Genomic DNA, 22905 nt, shown 5'->3' on the forward strand with positions numbered 1-22905 from the left:
TGAATGGCCCAGCTCGACCATGTGACACATACATACATACATACACCTCCCAACCCCACCACCCACCTCCTCCTCCTCCTCCTCACCCCTGGACGACGCCCCCTCCCCAAGCCTAAAGCTACCCCCAGCCTCTCCCCCCCTCTTCAGTAACACTGAGGGGGGCGGGGAGAGGAGAAGGGGGAAAGGGGAGGGGGTCGATTTGACGCCAACCACCACCTCCCCTGTAGAGGGAGGGGTTTAGGGTCGAACAAGCGACATCATCACCACCCTAATTGGAGGAAGGTGATTACGATGGTAAACCCAGAGGTCGACTCATTTACCACCAGACGACGAGGACGACTGGTCGATCGGTGGTTAGGTCGAGTGACCTGGGCGAGACGGAGGGAGAGGCGAGGTCGACTTAACACCAAAGCTCGTCCAGTGGGGGGGAGGCAATCCCAACAACTACACACACATAAACACACATACACTATGGTCACAGCCCCTTTACCTAATCTACGAACGGCTTAAGTCTTTGCAGATATGTCGGTTACCATAAGTTAATATATATATATATATATATATATATATATATATATATATATATATATATATATATATATATATCATATGTATCATATATAATTATATATAATTATATGCTGGATAAAGCGGAGGTGTCAGATTAAGGATGCATCCTATATCAACTGGTTACAAAAATGAGAGGCAGCAAATTGGATAATAACACAAACTGTTATGGCATCTAGATATAGTACAAACATAAATTACTTCTTTTCTACTTCACTCAAATAAATAAATTACATAAATACAAGCAGTTCTTTCGTAATTACAAACAAAAAAGGGAGAAAAAAAAAAAACTCAAATGGAACTTTGTTCTGTACACAAAAAAAAAAAAGGGGGAAACTTATGGTGAAAGGAATTTCCCAGACACCACCACCACCACCACACACACCCCCAACACACACACCACACCCCTCCGCCGCCACCCCAAACCTCACCAAACCTTTTATAAACTCTAAGGTAGCAGGCACCCAAAGGGCGTCGCAATATCACAAGCAGTACATGGGCGAAGGCGGATTTCCGAGGGGCGGAGGGGGGTGGGGGGGAAGGGAGGGGAATGGGGGGGTGGGGTGGGGGGGGACGTAGGCACAATCATCTACTTCATGCTGTACAAGAGTGTGGGGCAGCAGCAGTGGGCGACTTACGTCATGTCATACCACAATACCTCAAGTCTCAGTCTCTCTCTCTCTCTCTCTCTAATCACTTCAGTGGATGAGGGCGGCCATCCTGGCTTGGCTGTGTGTGTGTGTGTGTGTGTGTGTGTGTGTGTAGGAGTGGAAGGGTGGGTTCGTTCCACCAAGGAATTTTGATGGTGGACGAGGCCCAATTCTTTTTTTTTCCCCTCCTTGGTCACTATGGGTAAGGTGACGGAGCCAGGTTGTGGGCGCGCCCTAAACCATGAGCCACTCACAAACATGCATGACTAAGACGCCCACGTTACCCTGCCCGTGGCCGACACTATCACAAATTGAGCTTTTGCGACCACTGGGCCAGCGACTGGCTATCTTAATCTTGTTCACACAGCTGCTCGAAGATGGGCAGGCGCAAGGAGCGCGAGATATCGAGAGCGCTGGTGACTGGGATTGGGGAGGCAGAGTGAGAAGAGGAGAGGGAGAGCGAGTCCAGGTCTCCGGCCAGGGACTCGACGGGACTTATGGGCGGCGTGTCCAGTCCAGCTAGGGAGAGCAGGGTACCTTCTCGTACCAGGTCTAGCTCGCTGAGGGCACGGCCACCGCAGGAAGACCCGCCAGGGGAACCGGGTCCTCCGCCTAGCCCGGTAGACCCGAGGCCGACCGAAAGCCCGTCCAAGAAGCCCTTGGCAGTGGCCAGGCCACACCCGCCGGGGAAGAGGGTGAAGGCGTCGTCAAAGAATGATCCGCCAGATGAGGTGGGCGAGCCGTGGAGCGAGGCGGGTGGAGAGGGGGAATCTGCAGCAGAGCCTAGCGGTGCCAGGCTGGAACCACCCATGTATAGCATATGGGGTCTGGAGAATGCCGGGTGGCCGGTGGTGAAGGAGCTCTTGGGTGAGAGTGGTGGGTGGGAGGAGGGGAAGCCCGTGGGCCCCCGTCTTTCCTCAGCGTTGTGGATGAAGTGGCACCGCGGGCCGTATGGACAGAAGCCAATAGTATGGAACGTACGGCACAGCTCGGTCTTGTACTTGGGATGGCGGGACAAGGTGCGCAGCTCGGCGTGGCCGTGGGCGAACTGGCACTTGTCACCGTACTTGCAGAAGCCGTTCTCCTCAAAGGGGCGGCAGAGTTCCGTCTTGTAGCGGGAGGAGTTGGCTTGGCGAACCTCTCCCCCTTTGACTGGCTCGGAGTGTGAGCGATCCAGGCGGCGGTGTTGGTTGGGTGGCTCTATGGGCGTGAGCGCGGCTTTGGCTGCGTGGGCGTGTAGGAACTGGGCCTGGGTTGGGTGCGTGGCCAGGGAGGCTCCAACGGGGGTGGAGTTCCTCTTGCTGAGGGGCAGGTGGCCGCCCACAGCTTTGTGATCCATGTCACGAACATCCCACCGGGCACGCAACACAGTCTGTAACGAAAAACAACAAAAAAAAAACATTAATATAAAAAAAAAAACCTTTATCCGGGCCTTCGTATATGGCCAGTATATATATATACACCCAATACATGCTGGATATACACAGCGCGACACAATCATCATTGAACACAACAGGCTGGAGCCGCAAACTGCACAAGGTGGTAAATACATATATATAAATACATAAGAGTTCGTGTGTGTCTTTTAAGCCAGACGCGTCTCGTCAGTATTGCTCAAAGTCAAAGTCAGATGATGAAGTGAGAAGACATGCGTAAAACATAGCCACACACACACACACAACCACCACAACACTTGACACATCGTAGCATGACAACAGTCACCACCCTCTCCACACATGACGGGGGTACAGAAACTGCCTCCACTCCAGCGAAGACGGGTGGCGGTGGTAGGCCCCAGAGAGACGCCCCCACCTCCACACACCCCCCCCCCCAACCTTCTAGCCTCCCCCAGGCGCGACACAGTCTGCAGTGAAAGACTTCCCGCCACGATAAAAGCCTTTGAGTTCTGCCACGTCACCTTCATCACTGTTTGGCTTCCGTATGTTACACACTGGGGGCCTCCCAGACGTAGCAAGCACCGCCAGTCTTCCAGTAACTTGCCTTCCTCTCCAAGAACCTGGTCCTCCAGGATGCATCCTATCCACATACCCTCCTCCTCCTGAAGGAGACGCCCCCACCCACCTACCTACTACCCTCCTCCTGAAGGAGGCGCCCCACCCACCTACCTACTACCCTCCTCCTGCAACAGGCGCCCCACCCGCCCACCTACCCTCCTCCTGCAGGAGGCGGGGGTATCTGAACATCTGTTAAACTGTACACAGCCAGGATCATGAACGGTGGAGGAGGAGGAGGAGGAGGAGGAGGCGGAGGAGCTGGGGCCTGGGAGCGGCCACGTCAGGACGAGGAGGGAGTGGGAGGCACCAACCACCCCCTCCCTCCCTCCCTCCACTGCCGCCGCCACAGACACTCCCTCCTAGCTCCCTCCTCCTCCGCCACCACCGCCCCCAGGCGCCACCATCAGCAATGAAACACCACCACGCAACTGACACCAGACACAACACCACACTGACGGTGATAATAAACACCAGAACACCACCTACAACCCAACTACAACACCGCACATGATAAAAGAACAACCAACAACCACTATTACCACCACCTCCCCCACCACCTGACCACCACAACCACAACACTCGCCTCCTCACGCTGACGACGCACCACAACGCCCCATCGTCCACCCTGACAACAAGTCCTACCAAGATGATGCCGGACGACTTGAGGGCGAGGGAGGTGGAGTTGCGACCTGGTGTGGTGGAGTGACGAAGCGAGACAAGACTATCCAGTGAGGAGTTACCCACTCAAGTGAGGCGGAGTGGCATGGAGGTATATATGAGTGAGGAGAGGAGGAGGAGGAGGAGGCAGTTGAAGGATGTGATGCAGATGAGGAGAAACCTCCAGAGTTTCTGTGGCTGGTCACCGCCTCTCGTATGGAGGGAGGGAGTCCAAGACCCACCTGAAGGTGTCCGGCTACAAGAAGGCGCCCCTCGTACCTACAACCTACTACTACAACCCTCCATACAACCTGACACAGATCAGTGAAAACAACAGGACTGTCATCCCTAGTGGCTTCTAAAGTCTACAGACCGGGTACTGGACACGAGGCTGCTACTCACAAGAGATGGGCAGGGGCGCTTAACCAAATTTCAGGGCAGAGTGGGGACCACTTCTCCCCACACCAGTAGAAAAAAAAAAGATTTGTTAATGATTTCAGATGTGACCAGTAAGAGACCATGGTGTTCATAACGCGGGAGGACCATCAAGGGGGATGAGGAAGAGGAGGAGGAGGCGGCGTGAAGAGTCACTGTAATATTTCCCAAGTCGACAGTTTCGTCATCCGTTGCGGGCAACAAACAAGCGTAGAGTGTATAGAAGTTAAGGATACTACGAGTGTTTACAAGTTTAAAAAAAGGGTTCTAAGAGTGTTGTCGAGGGTTTGACAAGTGTTTACATCGCTTCTACACGTGTTTACATGTCTTTTCCTCTGTGACAAATTGCCTTGTCTCTTTCCTCATGTTAACGTGATATTCTTAATGAACTTTTTAAGTCCCCTTTTGCTATACCAAGTCCCACACTTGAAAAGAGATATAGTCAAGGAGACGAACTGTGTCCTTCCTGGCGAAGCTCAGCTATTCGAAGTACAAGTCAAGAGAGACAGTGCTCCACCATGGCCCATGTCTCTCTCTCTCTCTCTCTCTCTCTCTCTCTCTCTCTCTCTCTCTCTCTCTCGTATTCTCCCATCTCCATGGCATGGGGTTCTTTCTCCCACGTCCCTCTGGTGCGCGGTTGCCATGACGCCCCCCCAACCGCGCCCCACTGTGCTCGCCCCCTAAGCCAGCCACAGACTAGCCGGGGCAACACAGACCTCACGCTGTCTCCCCGTCAGCTGATGACCAACAGCCCCAAGTCTCCCTCCTCCTCCTCCTTCTGTCCCATGGGGTTACAATGTACCACACTGTACGTACTAAGGGTAATTTCAATACATTCTGTTTACACAGTAACCCGAGTACTCTTCTACCCACACCCACCCACCCCGCCCCACGCCCTTGTCAATGGCCTTTCTCTAACCACCCCCCCCACACAATCCCCCCACACCACCACTCCCACATTCCCCCCCCAACACTATCCATTTCTTTTCCTCCTTTCGTCCTCCACCACCACGTCAATTTTTTTTCTTCTTCTCCCCCGTCCTACTACTGTCTACACGTACCGTCTACTCTTGCACTACCTTCGAGGTAAATCATACGTGGTTGCCTGTCTAATCTCTCTCTCTCTTCTCTCCCTATTATAGCACGAGGCGCACGCCGCCAATATGATCAGTGAAGCTCTTATGAACGCAGCGTCGCGTTCCCTCCCACACACCCACATCCACACCCCCGCACGCCCACCCACCGCACTGTGTCAACGTGCAGTGTGTGTGGAGTGGGGGGTGCTGGGGAGGGAGGGGGGGTTCTAGAGTGGGTGACAGACGAGGGAAGAGGTGAGGGGAGGTGAGGGAAGAGGAGGTGATGGTGGTTAGTGCAGGATGGGGTCAGTGAGGGCAGTCATAGGTGCCCGGCCAACACCACATCACAGACCACATCTACTACTGCAGAAGGCCAGGACGAACACACACACACACACACACACAACACAGACACACCACCATCTATCTATCTATCTACACACATACACACACACCAACCCACCATCTATCTATCTATCTATCTACATAAATCCTAGTGGACAAACTTTCCACAGTGGGGCTGTCCAGCTGTGGAGGAGGAGGAGGTGTGTGTGTGTGTGTGTGTCTGTGTGTGTGTGTGTGTGTGTGTGACTCTTCCCCCCCCCCTCCTCCTCTTCCTCCTCCTCCTCCATGTACCCATGGCCACGACCTGTATCATCCCCCCCTCCTCCCCCACACACACCCCCTCCCCACACCGGACGTACCCCAGGCACACAACACAGCACACACAGCATTTACGATCGACCTCATGAAGACACTGCCTTCATATATATACACAAACATACATACTCACCCTCCTCCTCACCCACAACTTCCCCCTCCTCCTCACATACTCACCCTCCTCCCCACCCACAACTTCCCCCTCCTCCTCACATACTCACCCTCCTCCTCACCCACAACTTCCCCCTCCTCCTCCTTCTTCCCTCCTCCTCCCCTCCCCCCCTAAGGCAAGCCAAGCGCCCGCTCACCCCCCCCCCCATCCTACCCTCCCTCCTCTCCCATCCTCCCGCTGTCGCTCAAGAAATCTTAAGAGAATTCTCGACACTTTCTCCCACCATCACCCAACCACCACCACCACACCAACCACATGGTCGTCAGCAACCAACCAACCAGCCAACCACCCACCCACCGCCCCCCCTTCCCTCGTCCTTGAGAAAGACCCTTCCCCCCTCCTCCCTTAGACATCCAACTTCCCCCGTGGTCAGGGGGCAGCGCCCCCTGTGTGTCACCCGCTGTGCCACACCATGTGAGTGATACAGCTAAGGCGGGTGACACACAGACAGACAGACACACACACACACACACACACACACACACACACACACACACACGCACACACTACCAGCTTGCCATAGGAGAGGACCCACTTGCCCACCACACATTACCTTACACAAAGTCCTGCCTCAGGACAGTGCCAACCCACCCGTGCTGGTCGATCGACCAGCCCACCTCCAGTGCCGTGCTGGTCGATCGACCAGCCCACCTCCAGTGCCGTGCTGGTCGATCGACCAACCCACCCCCAGTGCCGTGCTGGTCGATCGACCAACCCACACCCTTGCCGTGCTGGTCGATCGACCAAGCCCACAACCAAGCCGTGCTGGTCGATCAACTAACCCACCCCCAGTGCCGTGCTGGTCGATCGACCAACCCATACCCGTGCCGTGCTGGTCGATCGACCAACCCACCCCCAGTGCCGTGCTGGTCGATCGACCAACCCACACCAGTGCCGTGCTGGTCGATCGACTAACCCACACCCAGTGCCGTGCTGGTCGATCGACCAACCCACCCCCAGTGCCGTGCTGGTCGATCGACCAACCCACACCCTTGCCGTGCTGGTCGATCGACCAAGCCCACAACCAAGCCGTGCTGGTCGATCAACTAACCCACCCCCAGTGCCGTGCTGGTCGATCGACCAACCCACACCCTTACCGTGCTGGTCGATCGACCAGCAAGCACCCTTGGCGTGCTGGTCGACCCGCCTGATGATGAAGAGCACCACAGTTTCTCTGTTGATGATGCCACCACACGACCCACCCCCACCACGTCCCTTACATAATGGCGGGGCCCCCGCACGCCATCACCCCCCCTCCTCCTCCTCCCGGGGAGGTGGGGACGGGGAGGGGGGGCGAGGGGCCTTCATCTCCCACTGAACCATCATAGGACAACAGTCTCTTGTTTCAAATGTATACAACATGTGCCACACACACACACACACACACACATATATATATACATTCCTCATTCTTCCTGATATATTACAGATACACAGAGTGTCTCTGCCCCACCCACACCCCACCTTTCCCAATACGTGGGCTTTCTCGTGTGTCTGACAGCATTTTTGACGTGGGAGAGAGAGAGAGAGAGAGAGAGAGAGAGAGAGAGAGTCATCAGGATGTGTGCGTGTGTGTGTGTGTGTGTGTGAGAGCGGCAGTCTGTATCGCTCCACTAACCCCCTCCTCCTCTGTACACTTTCTCTCGGCTGCCATGCTACACTTGCTGCTGCTCCCACCACCACACCACACCACAGCACGCCAGCCACACCACACCACACCACAGCAGGGCTGCCACGCCACACCACACCACAGCACGCCTGCCACACCACACCACACCTGGCCTGCCACACCACACCACACCACGCCAGCCACACCACACCACACCACATCAGCCATACCACACCACATCAGGCCTCCTACCACACCACACGAGGAAGGGCAGACATGGGTGGAGAGAGAGAGAGAGACGCGCGGATCAGGAGCAAGAGGGAGAAAGTTGCGTGAGGGGAAGAAGGGCCTAGCGTGGCGAGGCCTGCCTGACGAGGGAGGGAGGGAGGGAGGGAGGCACCACCACCAGGAGGAGGAGGAGGAGGAGGAGGAGCAGCAGGAGGAGGAGGAGGAGGAGCAGGAGGAGGAGGCCAGACCCAGCAAGCCTAGCTGCTCCTCTACTGCCGCGCACCGTCAACATTAATATCGTCTTACACATGGTGGCTCCTCTTCCCTCCCTCCACCTCCCACTACCCTCACTCACTCACTCCTCAACCCACCACTACCCTCACCTCTCTCTCTCTCTCTCTCTCTCTCTCTCTCTCCCCAATCCGGCCAGCGCTTCTCCATCTCCTAGTAACAACAAAAACAACCCTAGAACAACAACCCCCCCCCCATTACCCCCACCAAACACACACACACACACACACACACACACCTACCCCCCCCCCCCCATTACCGGCGGGGTCGCAACTCAACACTCCAACAGGTAAGGGGGGGGGGGGGTTAAGTAGGTACCACTTACTAACTAACTAACTAAACTAGACCTGTTCTCCTGGTCGTACTAACCACACATCCAGGGCCATGCTGAGGGAGTGTGTGTGTGTGTGTGTGTGTGTGTGTGTGTGTGTGTGTGTGTGTGTGTGTGTGTGTGTGTTATCGGCTGGCTAGGCGCCTAGCACACGGGGATATACATCACTGGCTCTCACACAACCACCAGGGAAGGCCACCACGTCCACCGTCACCGTTTTCCAGTTTACTTTCTTTCCCTCCGCACTTTCTCTTATCTCTCTCCCTCCGTCGCCCCCCCCCCCCTCAACCACAGCCAGCGACACGCCTTATCTCTCTTGTTCTAGTCATCACTAAACACACCGAACGACCCTCTTCTTCTCTTCCACCCCCCTTCCCTTCCTACCCGTCACCCTTCCGCCACCCCGCGCGCCCCCCACACGACTACAGCCCCAGAACCAACCACCTCCTCCTCCTCCTCTCTCCACACACACCCCTCCCATCCCCACTACCTCCTCCCAGCAGGGGTCGAGGGGGCGAGAGTGGCGCCTGTTGACCCAGCGAAAGTTGGATAAGGTCCGACGTCCAACTTTCCCCAAGAACAGAGCTGGGGAGGGAGGGACGGAGGCACCACCACCAGACGCTACCTCACCCACCAAGACCCGACCGATCCTCCCTCCCTCGATGCAAGCCTTCGCTCCTCCTCCTCCTCCTCCTCCTCTTCCTCTTCTTCCTCCTCGCTTCTGCTGGAGGAAAGGCAGCACAAGAAGGACGGCGAGTAAATGTAGAACGAACTTCAAAGAACACAAGACACCCGCAAAAAAAATATGAGGAGGAGGAGAGAGAGAGAGAGAGATCAGTACCACCAGCACCAGGAGGAGGTCGAGATGATCAGAATATACATCAAACTCTTGCAGGCCAGCGCGAGGCAGGGCGGGCTCTCTCTCTCTCTCTCTCTCTCTCTCTCTCTCTCTCTCTCTCTCTCTCTCTCTCTACGCCACCGGTAGTCAGGAAGGTAGGTACAGGAGGAAATAAAGGAGGAGGAAGAGGAAGGACGAACGAAACCCTCCTCCACCTGTGTGTGTGTGTGTATACCACACACACACACACTCCCTCCTCGCTCCCTCACCACCCTCACCTCACCACACCGTGCAATGCCCCTGACACCACACCGTGTAGTGCCCCTGACACGACACTGTGTAGTGCCCCTCACACCACACCGTGCAGTGCCCCTCACACACCACACCGTGCAGTGCCCCTCACACACCACACCGTGTAGTGCCCCTCACACCACACCGTGTAGTGCCCCTCACACACCACACCGTGTAGTGCCCCTCACACACCACACCGTGTAGTGCCCCTCACACCACACCGAGAGACAGTCACTAACGACACAGACACAGAGACACACACACAAACTTTCATCACAGAAACACGTAAAATACCAAGGATCATCATCATTATCACTCGGCCATGTCACCCCCAACCCTTCGACCTTCAAAATCACACACACACACAAGAAGAAAGAAAGTACTGCCTTCCGTCTCCTCATCCAAAAGAGAACAGGCTGGATTCTGCGAGAACCTCAAGACGAGACAAGAGAAACTGATCATACCGCCCTCCAGCCCGACCTTAGTTAGCTAACATGAATATGATCCCCCCACCACACCACACCCTCCACCCGTCTTGTGCTGACGCCAAACCTACACATGACCGAACTGAAGAGTTAGAAAGTTGCCACGAGTTCTCTCCACACGAGAAGTGATGATAATGGTACCATGGAACTATACACACACACACACACACACACACACACACACACACACACCACAACACAACACAAAGAAGAAACACCTTCCACATCCAGGAGCAACAAGACCTGGCCTAGCCCCCCCACGCCCTTCGGCCCTTCAGACACACTGTAGCGAAGCAGAAGTCAAGTCGGCGTTTGTGAAAAACCCAATCTAGTGCTTGACGCAGGACTGCTGTGGTCCTCCGCTGCGCCTTACAGCTGCGCAGCGCAGCCTGGTAGGTCGTCCACACACCCCCACACACACACCCTTAGACCTGCTGTACGTGTGGGGTTGTGAACGTGTGTACACACAAACACACGCACATACACGAAGTCTACGCTATTGAAACGTCTGTATCTACGTTCTACCAAGACTCTCTGAGCCAGACCCTCTCTTCTACAGCATAACAACAACAATAACAATAACAATAATAATAAATAATAATAATAAGTGTGACAACACAGTTCCAGCCACGCCGATGGCCAATTGTCTTTTCTCAAACCACCGAGAAAAAAAATAATTAAAAATTGATCTCACAAAAAAATCACACGAGACAATAAATGACAAAATCACAAATCGTAAATATATATATATTTTTTTTCATACTATTCGCCATTTCCCGCATTAGCGAGGTAGCGTTAAGAACAAGAGGACTGGGCCTTTTGAGGGAATATTCTCACATGGCCCCCTTCTCTGTTCCTTCTTTTGGAAAATCAAAAAAAACACATTAAAAATACATATCATCACTACACAAACCCTTCCTTCTCCTCCTCACAAGAAGACTAAAGCAACATACACATTCGAGTGTGAAGTAGTGACCACAAAAATGTTTTGGAAACCACAGGAACATTACAGTGTGTCTTGACACACACATACAGACGGACGGGATACAGCGAGGGCCAGACAGAGAGACAGACAAGACAGACGTGTCTGTACCCAGCCAGGACCAATGGAGTAGACACAGACACACACACACACACACACACACACATCCACACACACACACACACACCCACACACACACACCCCACCCACACACACCCCCCATCCACACACACACACACACACCCACCCACACACACCCCCCACCCACACACACCCACACACCCACACACACACACACACACACGGGGGGGGGGGGTAATGCGGGGGGATGGAAGGGGGAGGTGAACACCGCCCTGTGACCCCGACCTCGCCTGACCCACAGTCCCATGGGGCATGACCTCTCTCTCTCTCTCTCTCTCTCTCTCTCTCGGGTAGGAAGGGGAAGGGGGAGGGGGGGTGGATAGAAATATGTAGGAAGGACGAAGTGTGTGTGTGTGTGTGTGTGTGTGTGTGTGTGTGTGTGTGTGTGTGTGTGTGTGTGTATGTGTGTGTGTGTGTGGTGGGTCAGGAAGAAAAAGACGGGAACTCGGGGCCACAAGAGTGACACTAGACAGCCACTGAAGTCTTGGCTGGCTGGATGGATGGGCATGCGTCACCAACACCCCACCTCCCCCACCTCACTCACCCCCCACCTCCTTCGATACCCAGGCGAGCGGGGGGGGGGGGGCGATAATATACCCCCCCTCCCATCTCCTCCTCCTCCCTGGTCGGTGGCTGTCTACCAGGGAAGGGGGAGGGGAGGGGAGGGGAGGGGAGGGGAGGGGAGGGGAAGGGAGGGGATGGGAGGGGAAGGGGCGATCATATGGAGAAGGGGGAGATGGGAGTAGTAGTATGGAGAGAGAGAGAAAGAGAGAGAGAGAGAGAGAGAGAGAGAGAGAGAGAGGGGAGGAGAGGAGGTGTGTGTGTGTGGGGGGGAGGAGGAGGTGGCAGAGGAGGATGAGGAGGAGGATGAGGAGGAGGAGGAGGAGGAGGAGGAGGAGGAGACCGTGGGGAAGGGGAGGGGGGGGAGGGGCATGGCGGTGGCGGGGAGAAAGTGGGAAGCAAATAAGGGGGCGGGGAGGGGGGGGCACGGGGAGGGGGGGTTGGGGAGGGGGGGTTGGGGATGGAGGAGGAGGTAGGGGGGAGGGGGAGGGGGTTGGGGAGGGGGTCATCTCCAGCTTTCATCCCAGGTGCATCCGGGAATACAAGGTCGCCAGCCACCACTACCACCACCACCTGCCAACACCACTAATACCCCTCACCTGCCAACACCACTAATACCCCTCACCTGCCAACACCACTAATACCCTCACCTGCCAACACCACTAATACCCCTCACCTGCCAACACCACTAATACCCTCACCTGCCAACACCACTAATACCCCTCACCTGCCAACACCACTAATACCCCTCACCTGCCAACACCACTAATACCCCTCACCTACCAACACCACTAATACCCTCACCTGCCAGCACCACTAATACCCCTCACCTGCCAGCACCACTAATACCCCTCACCTGCCAGCACCACTAATACCCCTCACCTGCCAACACCACCACTACCACCACCACCACCTGCCAACACCACTACCACCACCACCACCTGCCAACACCACTAATACCCCTCACCTGCCAGCACCACTAATACCCCTCACCTGCCAGCACCACTACTAACTCTCACCTGCCAACACCACTAATACCCCTCACCTGCCAACACCACTAATACCCCTCACCTGCCAACAACCACTAATACCCCTCACCTGCCAACACCACTAATACCCCTCACCTGCCAACACCACTAATACCCCTCACCTGCCAACACCACTAATACCCCTCACCTGCCAGCACCACTAATACCCCTCACCTGCCAGCACCACTAATACCCCTCACCTGCCAACACCACTAATACCCCTCACCTGCCAGCACCACTACTAACTCTCACCTGCCAACACCACTAATACCCCTCACCTGCCAACACCACTAATACCCCTCACCTGCCAACACCACTAATACCCCTCACCTGCCAACACCACTAATACCCCTCACCTGCCAACACCACTAATACCCCTCACCTGCCAACACCACTAATACCCCTCACCTGCCAACACCACTAATACCCCTCACCTGCCAACACCACTAATACCCCTCACCTGCCAGCACCACTACTAACTCTCACCTGCCAACACCACTTATACCCTCACCTGCCAACACCACCTATACCCTCACCTGCCAGCACCACTACTAACTCTCACCTGCCAACACCATTAATACCCCTCACCTGCCAACACCACTAATACCCCTCACCTGCCAGCACCACTAATACCCTCACCAGCCAACACCACTAATACCCCTCACCTGCCAACACCACTAATACCCCTCACCTACCAACACCACATATACCCCTCACCTACCAACACCACTACCCTCACCTGCCAACACCCACAACTGCCACTAACCTAGCACACATTCATAACAAATTCGACCACGTATGACAGGACACACACACACACACACACACACACACACACACACACACACACACGTTAAGCTCAGGGGGGGGCGCCGCTCCCCCCCTTTGATATGCTGGGGGTTTTGAGGGCAATATGTTCCAGTGGGTATGGTATATTGCTGTGGCCAGGCCATCATGGGAGGAGAGAGGCTTACCAACGCAAGTTTTTTTTTTTTTTTGGGAACTACGCTTCAGGCGTATATGGCTGGGTCACGTGGTCAAGCGTAGGAGGGGGGGTAGGGGGGTGGTGGCCTTCTTACGCAACAGATATGTAACGTTAGAACTACATTGTTGGCGTACGGTACTTAAAATGCTGTTCCTGGTCATGCTAGTGTGTTCCAGACGTGTACTGGTCGTGTCTGAAGGAACGGTAGGGGTAGCTTGAACAAGGGGAGGGTCCATGGGTGATTAGAGGTCACTTCTACAGTAGTGGGTCACTTCTACAGTAGTGGGGTCACTTCTGCAGTAGTGGGTCACTTCTACAGTAGTGGGGTCACTTCTGCAGTAGGTGTTGCTGCAGAAGATGGACTCAGCATGGTGTGTGTGTGTGAGAGAGAGAGAGAGAGAGAGAGAGAGAGAGAGAGAGAGAGAGAGAGAGAGAGAGAGAGAGAGAGAGAGAGAGAGAGAGAGAGTGGGGATAGTGGTGTGTAGAGAGTGTGTGTGTGTGTGTGTGTGTGTATGTGTGTGAGGGGATGGTGGTGTGTAGAGGGTGTGTGTGTGTGTGTGGAAGGAGGGGTTGTTGTAGTAGTAGTAGTAGTAGTAGTAGTAGTAGTAGTAGTAGTAGTAGTAGTAGTAGTAGTAGTAGTAGTCTGTCCTCTGGGGTTCGTGGTTGGGTTGGGGTTGGGTTCAGCTACTATAAGTTAGGCCTATAATGGTTAGACAGACAATAGCCACAGGAAGGGTAAAAGGTCACGTCAAAACACCTTCGGGGTTTGAGAGCCACACACACACACTCCCTCCCCTGAGGTTATCTGGCATCGTGATCAGCTACGTGCGAACAATACAGTCTCTTTGCCTTGAACCTGTCCTGTCCTGCCCTGGGGTTCATTGGTCCCTTTCTCTCTCTCTCTCCCTTGTTCCTCCTGACGACGGAGGAGGAGGAAGAAGTCCTCCTCCTTCCCTTCGGCAGGAGGGTCCTGTCCGTCGTGGTGCTGGTGGCCGCTACCCCACACACACCCTGTTGCTCCTGACGACGGAGGAGGAGGAAGAAGTCCTCCTCCTTCCCTTCGGCAGGAGGGTCCTGTCCGTCGTGGTGCTGGTGGACGCTACCCCACACACACACAGACACTCCCTTCCTCCGCCTCTGGTCGCTGCATGAGTCTGTTCCTTCCCAATAATTACTGAAGTGATGGGACGCTAATGAAACTGCCTCTCTCTCTCTCTCTCTCTCTCTCTCTCTCTCTCTCTCTCTCTCTCTCTCTCTCTCTCTCTCTCTCTCCCCTACACATTTCTGCTGGACCTATCTTGTGAAAGACTTCACCGACCTCTGCCCCAACCCTTCCTAGACGGCTGTGCTCGCCCCCCCCAACTCCCTCAACCCTTGCCCCCACACCACATGCCGGTGTGTCGAAGTCCTCCCTCCCTCAGCCTACCACGCCCACCTTAAGGATGGGTCCTGTGTATCATATGTAAACACCTAACCCTACCCATCTCTTCCTAAGCTGTCTTATCCACTTGGCAATCGCCACGTCTTCTTTAGTTTCCAGCTTGGACAACCAGGATAATGCCATGCACTACACTGTAATCCTGTCCATTCCTTGGTCCATGTTTGTGGTCTACTGGCTAGACAGAAAATGTCGCTTTTGGGTGAAAACTTAAAAGTCTGTCTGGCATCTATAATAAAGCGTATGTTGCGTATACCCTTTCGGGCGTAGGATACGCCTCGACCTCCTCATGCCCAGATAACTTTACATCCATGTGTGTGTGTGTGTGTGTGTGTGTGTGTGTGTGTGTGTGTGTGTGTGTGTGAGGGGGAGGGGTGGGTGTCATCATGTGCCTTCCCTGGTCGCTCGACCTCTTCTTTCGACACACTTCCTGGTCGACGGATCGACCCCGGGGGGATACAGAAGGGAAAGTGAACGTAATCCTCCACGGACCTACGCTCTCTCTCTCTCTCTCTCTCTCTCTCTCTCTCTCTCTCTCTCTCTCTCTCTCTCTCTCACAGGGGGTGGTAGGTCAACCCAACCCAAACCCCCCACACAAGATAACATCTACTGACAAAGACATAGTAATAATAATAACAAAAATAAATGTATTCATTCAACAGCAGATGCGATATACATCACCACACATTCATACGTATAGTAAACACTGGAAGGCCTGGGGTGGCCTGGCCTGGGGTTGGATCCATCCAACCCCAGGTGTGTGGGGGGGGGGGTTGGATCGACCCAACCCCCCCACACACACCTATACAGCAGACGACAGACAGCAGTCACTTCCCAGATCCTTATGTCAAGGTTCGAAACCACCTCCTGCCAGCCATCACCAGCAGGAAACAATAGGATGGGACACCAGGGGACGTCTTAAGACATAGGATCAAAGCTGAATGGCTTCCTCCATGCAATAGCAACCCCCTACCCCAGCTCAAGCTTTATGAGGCACGACGGTATCGTAGCAGCGACCCACCCTAAGCTTAAGGACGCATGATAAACAAAGGGGGAAGGGGAGAGGAAGAGAGGTGGAGGAACAATGAGGTGGTGTAGGCCTAAGTCGACCCCAGCACACCCTGGTGTAGGACTAACATTACCACACACACACACACACACACATATTCGAGTCGTCGGTCTGGCGCGCCTAAGTTGACCCAACCTCCCCACACCAGACGTGCCCCACAGGCGGGAGGTGAAGATCAACACAAGACCTGGGATGCTTCGTATCCCGCTGGTATCCCCACAGGGTTAGATGGTACGACGGCCCTTTCCACGACATGGTGTACGACCCTCTCCCCCCTCCTTCAACCACCCCACGGTGCGACCCTCTCACACCTAAACATCAAGGGGTCGTCCACAGTAGACAGGTCAACCTGACTACTGCTGCTGGCGACCACTGCTGCTGGCGACTACTTCCATTGGTCTACTTCAAATACATTGTGAGGGAGTTCTTTTCCGATTGTAGCTTTTAAATCACAAGACTAACGGGCCAATACAGCGTTCAAAATCCCAGATCGGCTATATATATATATATATATATATATATATATATATATATAGCACATAATGCCTTCCAACAGCAAAGATTCGAACCCTGTCCCATTTGCATGGTTGCTGAGTTAAGGGGGTTCGAATCCTTCCTGTTGGAGTACATTAAGTGTTCTATGAAAAGCGCGAGTTCACATGCATTGTATTTGTGTATACACACATACAGATTCTTGGAAAAAAGATCACAGCTGAACGGGTGATCAAGTAAATTCCTTTCTATCCACGGGGAAAATGAAACACGATAAGTTCCCGAAGGGCACTCTCGCGTCATGACCACATCCAGAGAGATACAAGATGTGTTGCACACAATAACAACATCCTAAAACCTCCTTGCAGAACTTTACACCCGGTGATAAACAAGAGGGGTAAGTGTACATCCAACGTAATGCCTACAATCACCATAAGTGCCATATTCCACGTCGCGTCACACAGGATGGGGCAAACCGGTACCTCTAGTAAACGTCCTGCAGCGTGACTCCCTCCTCCAGGTTTGCAACACCCGCGGCCACCACGTCAGGGATCCTGTTGCATAACGAGGCCGGGGGGGAAGAAGGAGGAGGAGAGGACAACGCGTCCTCCCGGCTCCAAGGGCGCGTGAAACTCGTGCCATCACCACCCCACACCCTTGGCTACGTGAGTTTCACACCCCACCCTTGGCTACGTGAGTTTCACACCCCACCCTTGGCTACGTGAGTTTCACACCACACCCTTGGCTACGTGAGTTTCACACCACACCCTTGGCTACGTGAGTTTCACACCACACCCTTGGCTACGTGAGTGAGTGTGTGTGTGTGTGTGTGTGTGTGAACAGGAGACCATCGGCACCCAGGCAGAGATAACGCCATCCCAGGCGGAGAGAACTGGCTGAAGGAGGCATCACGTCCACGAACCCAGCGAGAACGCCTGACACCCACTGGCGGCGGCAACACTGTGCAGCAGTGCCACATATCAGCAACACCCGGGACTCCAACATGGGCACCACGCACTACCAGGGGGCACCACGCATCACCAGGGGGCACCATATATCACCAGGGGGCACCACACATCACCAGGGGGCACCACGCACAACCAGGGGGCACCACACATCACCAGGGGGCACCACACATCACCAGGGGGCACCACGCACTACCAGGGGGCACCACGCATCACCAGGGGGCACCACACATCACCAGGGGGCACCACACATCACCAGGGGGCACCACCACACATCACCAGGGGGCACCACACATCACCAGGGGGCACCACACATCACCAGGGGGCACCACGCATCACCAGGGGGCACCACGCACAACCAGGGGGCACCACACATCACCAGGGGGCACCACGCACTACCAGGGGGCACCACGCATCACCAGGGGGCACCACACATCACCAGGGGGCACCACACATCACCAGGGGGCACCACCACACATCACCAGGAGGCACCACACATCACCAGGGGGCACCACACATCACCAGGGGGCACCACCACACATCACCAGGGGGCACCACCACACATCACCAGGGGGCACCACCACGCATCACCAGGGGGCACCACACATCACCAGGGGGCACCACCACACATCACCAGGGGGCACCACCACACATCACCAGGGGGCACCACCACACATCACCAGGGAGGAAGCAACAGGTGCCTCCTGTGTCCGTACCAAGCAGAAACAAGCGAAGAGCAGCTATACCTGTGGCTCCCTCACCCCCCCACCCACACAACGAACCCCCCCCACACAACGAACCCCCACACACACAACGAACCCCCACACACACAACGAACTACCCCCCCACACACCCCCACCCACACAACGAACCCCCCCCACACACACAACGAACCCCCCCCCACACACACACCCCACCCACACAACGAACTACCCCCCACACACACACCCCCACCCACACAACGAACCCCCCACACACACAACGAACCCCCCACACAACGAACTACCCCCCCACAGCCCCCCATTGCCATGGGAGGTCGTCCCACGACCCTTAACTAGGACAAGCTGTGTAACGCGACACCGATGGCGGCCTGTGTACGTGTGTGTGTGTGTGTGTGTGTGTGTGTACGCGAGTGTGTGTGTGTGTGTACGCGAGTGTGTGTGTGTGTGTACGTGAGTGTGTGTGTGTGTGTACGTGAGTGTGTGTGTGTACGTGTGTGTGTGTGTGTGTGTACGTGAGTGTGTGTGTGTACGTGTGTGTGTGTGTGTGTGTAAGGTAAGGTCCCAGCTGTCCCAGGACACTATCCCAGCTGTCCCAGGTCACTATCCTAGATGTCCCAGGTCACTATCCTAGATGTCCCAGGTCACTATCCTAGATGTCCCAGGTCACTATCAACGGCACTGCCTCCACGGAACGATGTCCCGGACGTGTCCTAGGACAGGGGGGGGGGGGACAGCGTGACAACTCGAGTCTCCAGACACCTGATGTCCCCTCCCCTCCCCCCCCACCACGCTCGTGTCCCCCCCCACCCCAAAGTGTCCCACCCTCCGTCCATGGAAGGAGGGAGGGTCCTCTCCACTCAGGTCCCTCCCTCCCTCCCCCCCCCTACCATCCTGGGACATGACCCCCGTGGGAACTTAACTGCCCAGGTGGGACACAGGTGGGACGGAGGAGGGGGGTGGGGGGGGAGGGGAGGGGGGAGGAGAGGACACGTGGCAGGAAGGTGGTGTAGCCACAGGTCGTGACACCCCCCCCCCCATACACAGGTCCTGACTCACCACCTGGTGTCCTGGTCCTGCCTCACCTGGTGACCTGGCCAGGTCTAGCCTCACCTGGTGACCTGGTCCAGCCTCACCTGGTGACCTGGCCAGGTCCAGCCTCACCTGGTGACCTGGCCAGGTCCAGCCTCACCTGGTGACCTGGCCAGGTCCAGCCTCACCTGGTGACCTGGCCAGGGCCTGCCTCACCTGGTGACCTGGCCAGGTCCAGCCTCACCTCCTGGTGACCTGGCCAGGTCTAGCCTCACCACCTGGTGACCTGGCCAGGTCCAGCCTCACCTGGTGACCTGGCCAGGTCTAGCCTCACCTGGTGACCTGGCCAGGTCCAGCCTCACCTCTGGGCAACGCTTGTTAACACGAATCACGTCCAGAAAGCCAGGTAAAACACACACACACACACACACACATACACACACACATACACATACACACACACACGTACACACACACACGTACACACACACACACACACACATACACATACACACACACACGTACACACACACACGTACACACACACACGTACACACACACACATGATAACGTACAACACAACCTCGGATCAAAACAGTTGTCACCCCATCGGCTCCAATGAGTGAGTGAGTGAGCGCGCGCGCGTCTGTCTACAAGCAGGGTGAGTGAGGGGAGGGGGAGGGGGACAGGGAGGGTTGTGGGGTGAGGTGGAGTGAGGTGGGGGTTGGGGGTGTGTGAGGTGGGGGTTGGGGGTGTGTGAGGTGGGGGTTTGGGGGGGGGTTGTGGGTGTTTGTTGTGTTGTTGTGACGATATTATGAAAGCCATAAATTAGACAGGAAATACAATCCTATCTCCTCCCCCTTTTCCTCCCTCTCCTCCCCTTTCCCCCCCACCCCCCTCAACCCCTCCTCCGTCCCGAAAGGCCTAGATAGGGAAGCAAGTGCTCTTTGGAGGGAGGGGGAGGGGAGGGGAGGGCCTTGGAGGAGTGGAAGGAGGTGCAGGAGGAAGAGGAAGAAGAGGAGGAGGAGGAGGAGGAGGAAGCCTCCTCCTCCTCCCCCCCCCACAATCCTCTCCCCCCAACTCACTATGAAGGAGGCAGGACTTGCGCCAGACACCCCCCTCTATCCCCTCTACACTCTACCCTCACCCCCCAAACCTCCTCCCCCCCTTGAGTTACTGAGGTAGGGGGAGGCTTGGGTGTGGGATGGGGAGGTTGGGGTTGGGATGGGATGGGGGGAGAGAGAGAGGAGGGGGGGAGGCAGCGCCCCCCCCTCCCTTCCCCTTGACCGGTGCGGGAGGAAGAGGGTGTGCGCGAGCGGGGGGGGGGGGGTAGGTAAAGGCCTACTAGTGCCCGACAGTGGTTACAGGGAGGGGATGGGGGGGAGGGGAGGTGGTGGGGGGGGTGTGTGTCGGGGGTGAACGTAAGTCGTATCGTGACGTACTCTCGCTGACCGGTAACGAGAGAGAGAGAGAGAGAGAGAGAGAGAGAGAGAGAGAGAGGGGGGGGGAAGAAGAAGTAGGATAAGTGGGGGGTTTGGGGGTTTGGTGAGGGGGGGTGGTGGGGGGGGAAGACCAAGAGGGGGGAGGGGGGGGTGAAGGGACAGCTCAACAAGGAAGTGAGGGCAGGGGTAGTGGAGGGGGAGGGAGGGGGGAGGGGATGGGGTGGTGGAGGGGTGGGGAGGGAGGTGGAGGGAGGTGGAGGGGTGGAGGGAGGCAGTGTATATAACCTTGAGGAAGGAGGCGTACAGGACAAAGGCGAGCGAGCAGGGGGAAGGAGGGAGGGGAAGAGGAGGGAGGAGGAGGAGGGGATGGAGAGGTGGGGGGTGTGTGTGGGGGGGGGGTTACTGGGCGTGGCAGGCAGAGAGGGGGGGAGAGGCCACCCCTCCCCCCCCTCCTCCTCCTCCTCACCCATCACCCCCTTGACACCCTCTTGGTCTTCCAACACCACTAAGGGAGGGGGGGTGTAAGTGGGGGGGTAAGTGAGGGGTGGGTAAGTGGGGGGTAAGTAGTGGGGGGGGGTGTCGGCTAACTTCCTGTGGTCCTTGTGTTACTAGACCACCACACCACCACAACCACACCACCACACCACCAGCCAACCACCACATCACCAGCCAACCACCGCATCACCACATCACGCACCACCACCACATCACCACCACCACACCACCACAACCACACCACCACCACACCACCAGCCAACCACCACATCACCAGCCAACCACCACACCACACCACCAGCCAACCACCACACCACCAGCCAACCACCACACCACACCACCAGCCAACCACCACATCACCAGCCAACCACCACACCACACCACCAGCCAACCACCACATCACCAGCCAACCACCACACCACACCACCAGCCCACCACCACATCACATCACCAGCCAACCACCACACCACACCACCAGCCAACCACCACATCACCAGCCAACCACCACACCACACCACCAACCAACCACCACACCACCACATCACGCATCACCACACCACCACATCACCAGCCAACCACCACACCACCACATCACCAGCCAACCACCACACACACACACAGATAATCACCATTGCCAACATTCTAATGAACCCCGTTACCTCACCAGGCCATAACGCGTTACCAACTGGTATACACGTTCGTCTCTACGATGTATATCAACTGACTTACATCTCTCTTGTGTCTCCCCTGATGATGTGATTATGACACGAAAGTGCACTTGGGAACTTATCGTGTTTCATTTTCCCCGTGGACTCATAGGTATATATATATATATATATATATATATATATATATATATATATATATATATATATACATGACAGTCACTACAGGCAATGACACTCATGCATGACACTCATGCATGACACACGTGCATGACACATGCGTGGAGCGTGTTCGCCAGAGCTTTCACTACGTCTGTGCGTACGAACGCACGCACGATGTACGTTAAGTTCTGGGTGCAACACACACACACACACACACACACACACACACACACACACACACACACACACACACCTGGGTGTCTATTCAAGAAATTTCGGCCCAAAAAAAACCAATTACCTATTTTTTATCTTTTTCGCTTTATATTGGCCAATAATTGTCCAGATATCTTTAACGACGTGACGAAGAGAACGAGGGGGGGGGGGGGTAAGGGTGGGGTGTAGGGGTGGTAGTTAGTTTATCTAG

At 55.5% G+C, this 22905-nt stretch overlaps 1 protein-coding gene across 5 annotated transcripts in view; it reads right to left on the reverse strand.

The window, feature by feature from the left end:
- LOC139749403 (uncharacterized) overlaps positions 1 to 22905 on the reverse strand; it is a 172903-nt gene that overhangs the window by 1006 nt on the left and 148992 nt on the right. For all 5 annotated transcript variants that reach the window (XM_071663219.1, XM_071663216.1, XM_071663218.1 and 2 more), the window contains one exon: positions 1 to 2589. This exon is cut by the window's left edge and continues 1006 nt beyond it. In XM_071663219.1, coding sequence (XP_071519320.1) covers positions 1567 to 2589 — 1023 coding nt within the window. In that variant the 3' untranslated portion in view covers positions 1 to 1566. The remainder of the gene's footprint in view (positions 2590 to 22905) is intronic.

Source organism: Panulirus ornatus, chromosome 7 (genome assembly GCF_036320965.1).
Source record: "Panulirus ornatus isolate Po-2019 chromosome 7, ASM3632096v1, whole genome shotgun sequence".
Taxonomy (NCBI): Eukaryota; Metazoa; Arthropoda; class Malacostraca; order Decapoda; family Palinuridae; genus Panulirus; species Panulirus ornatus.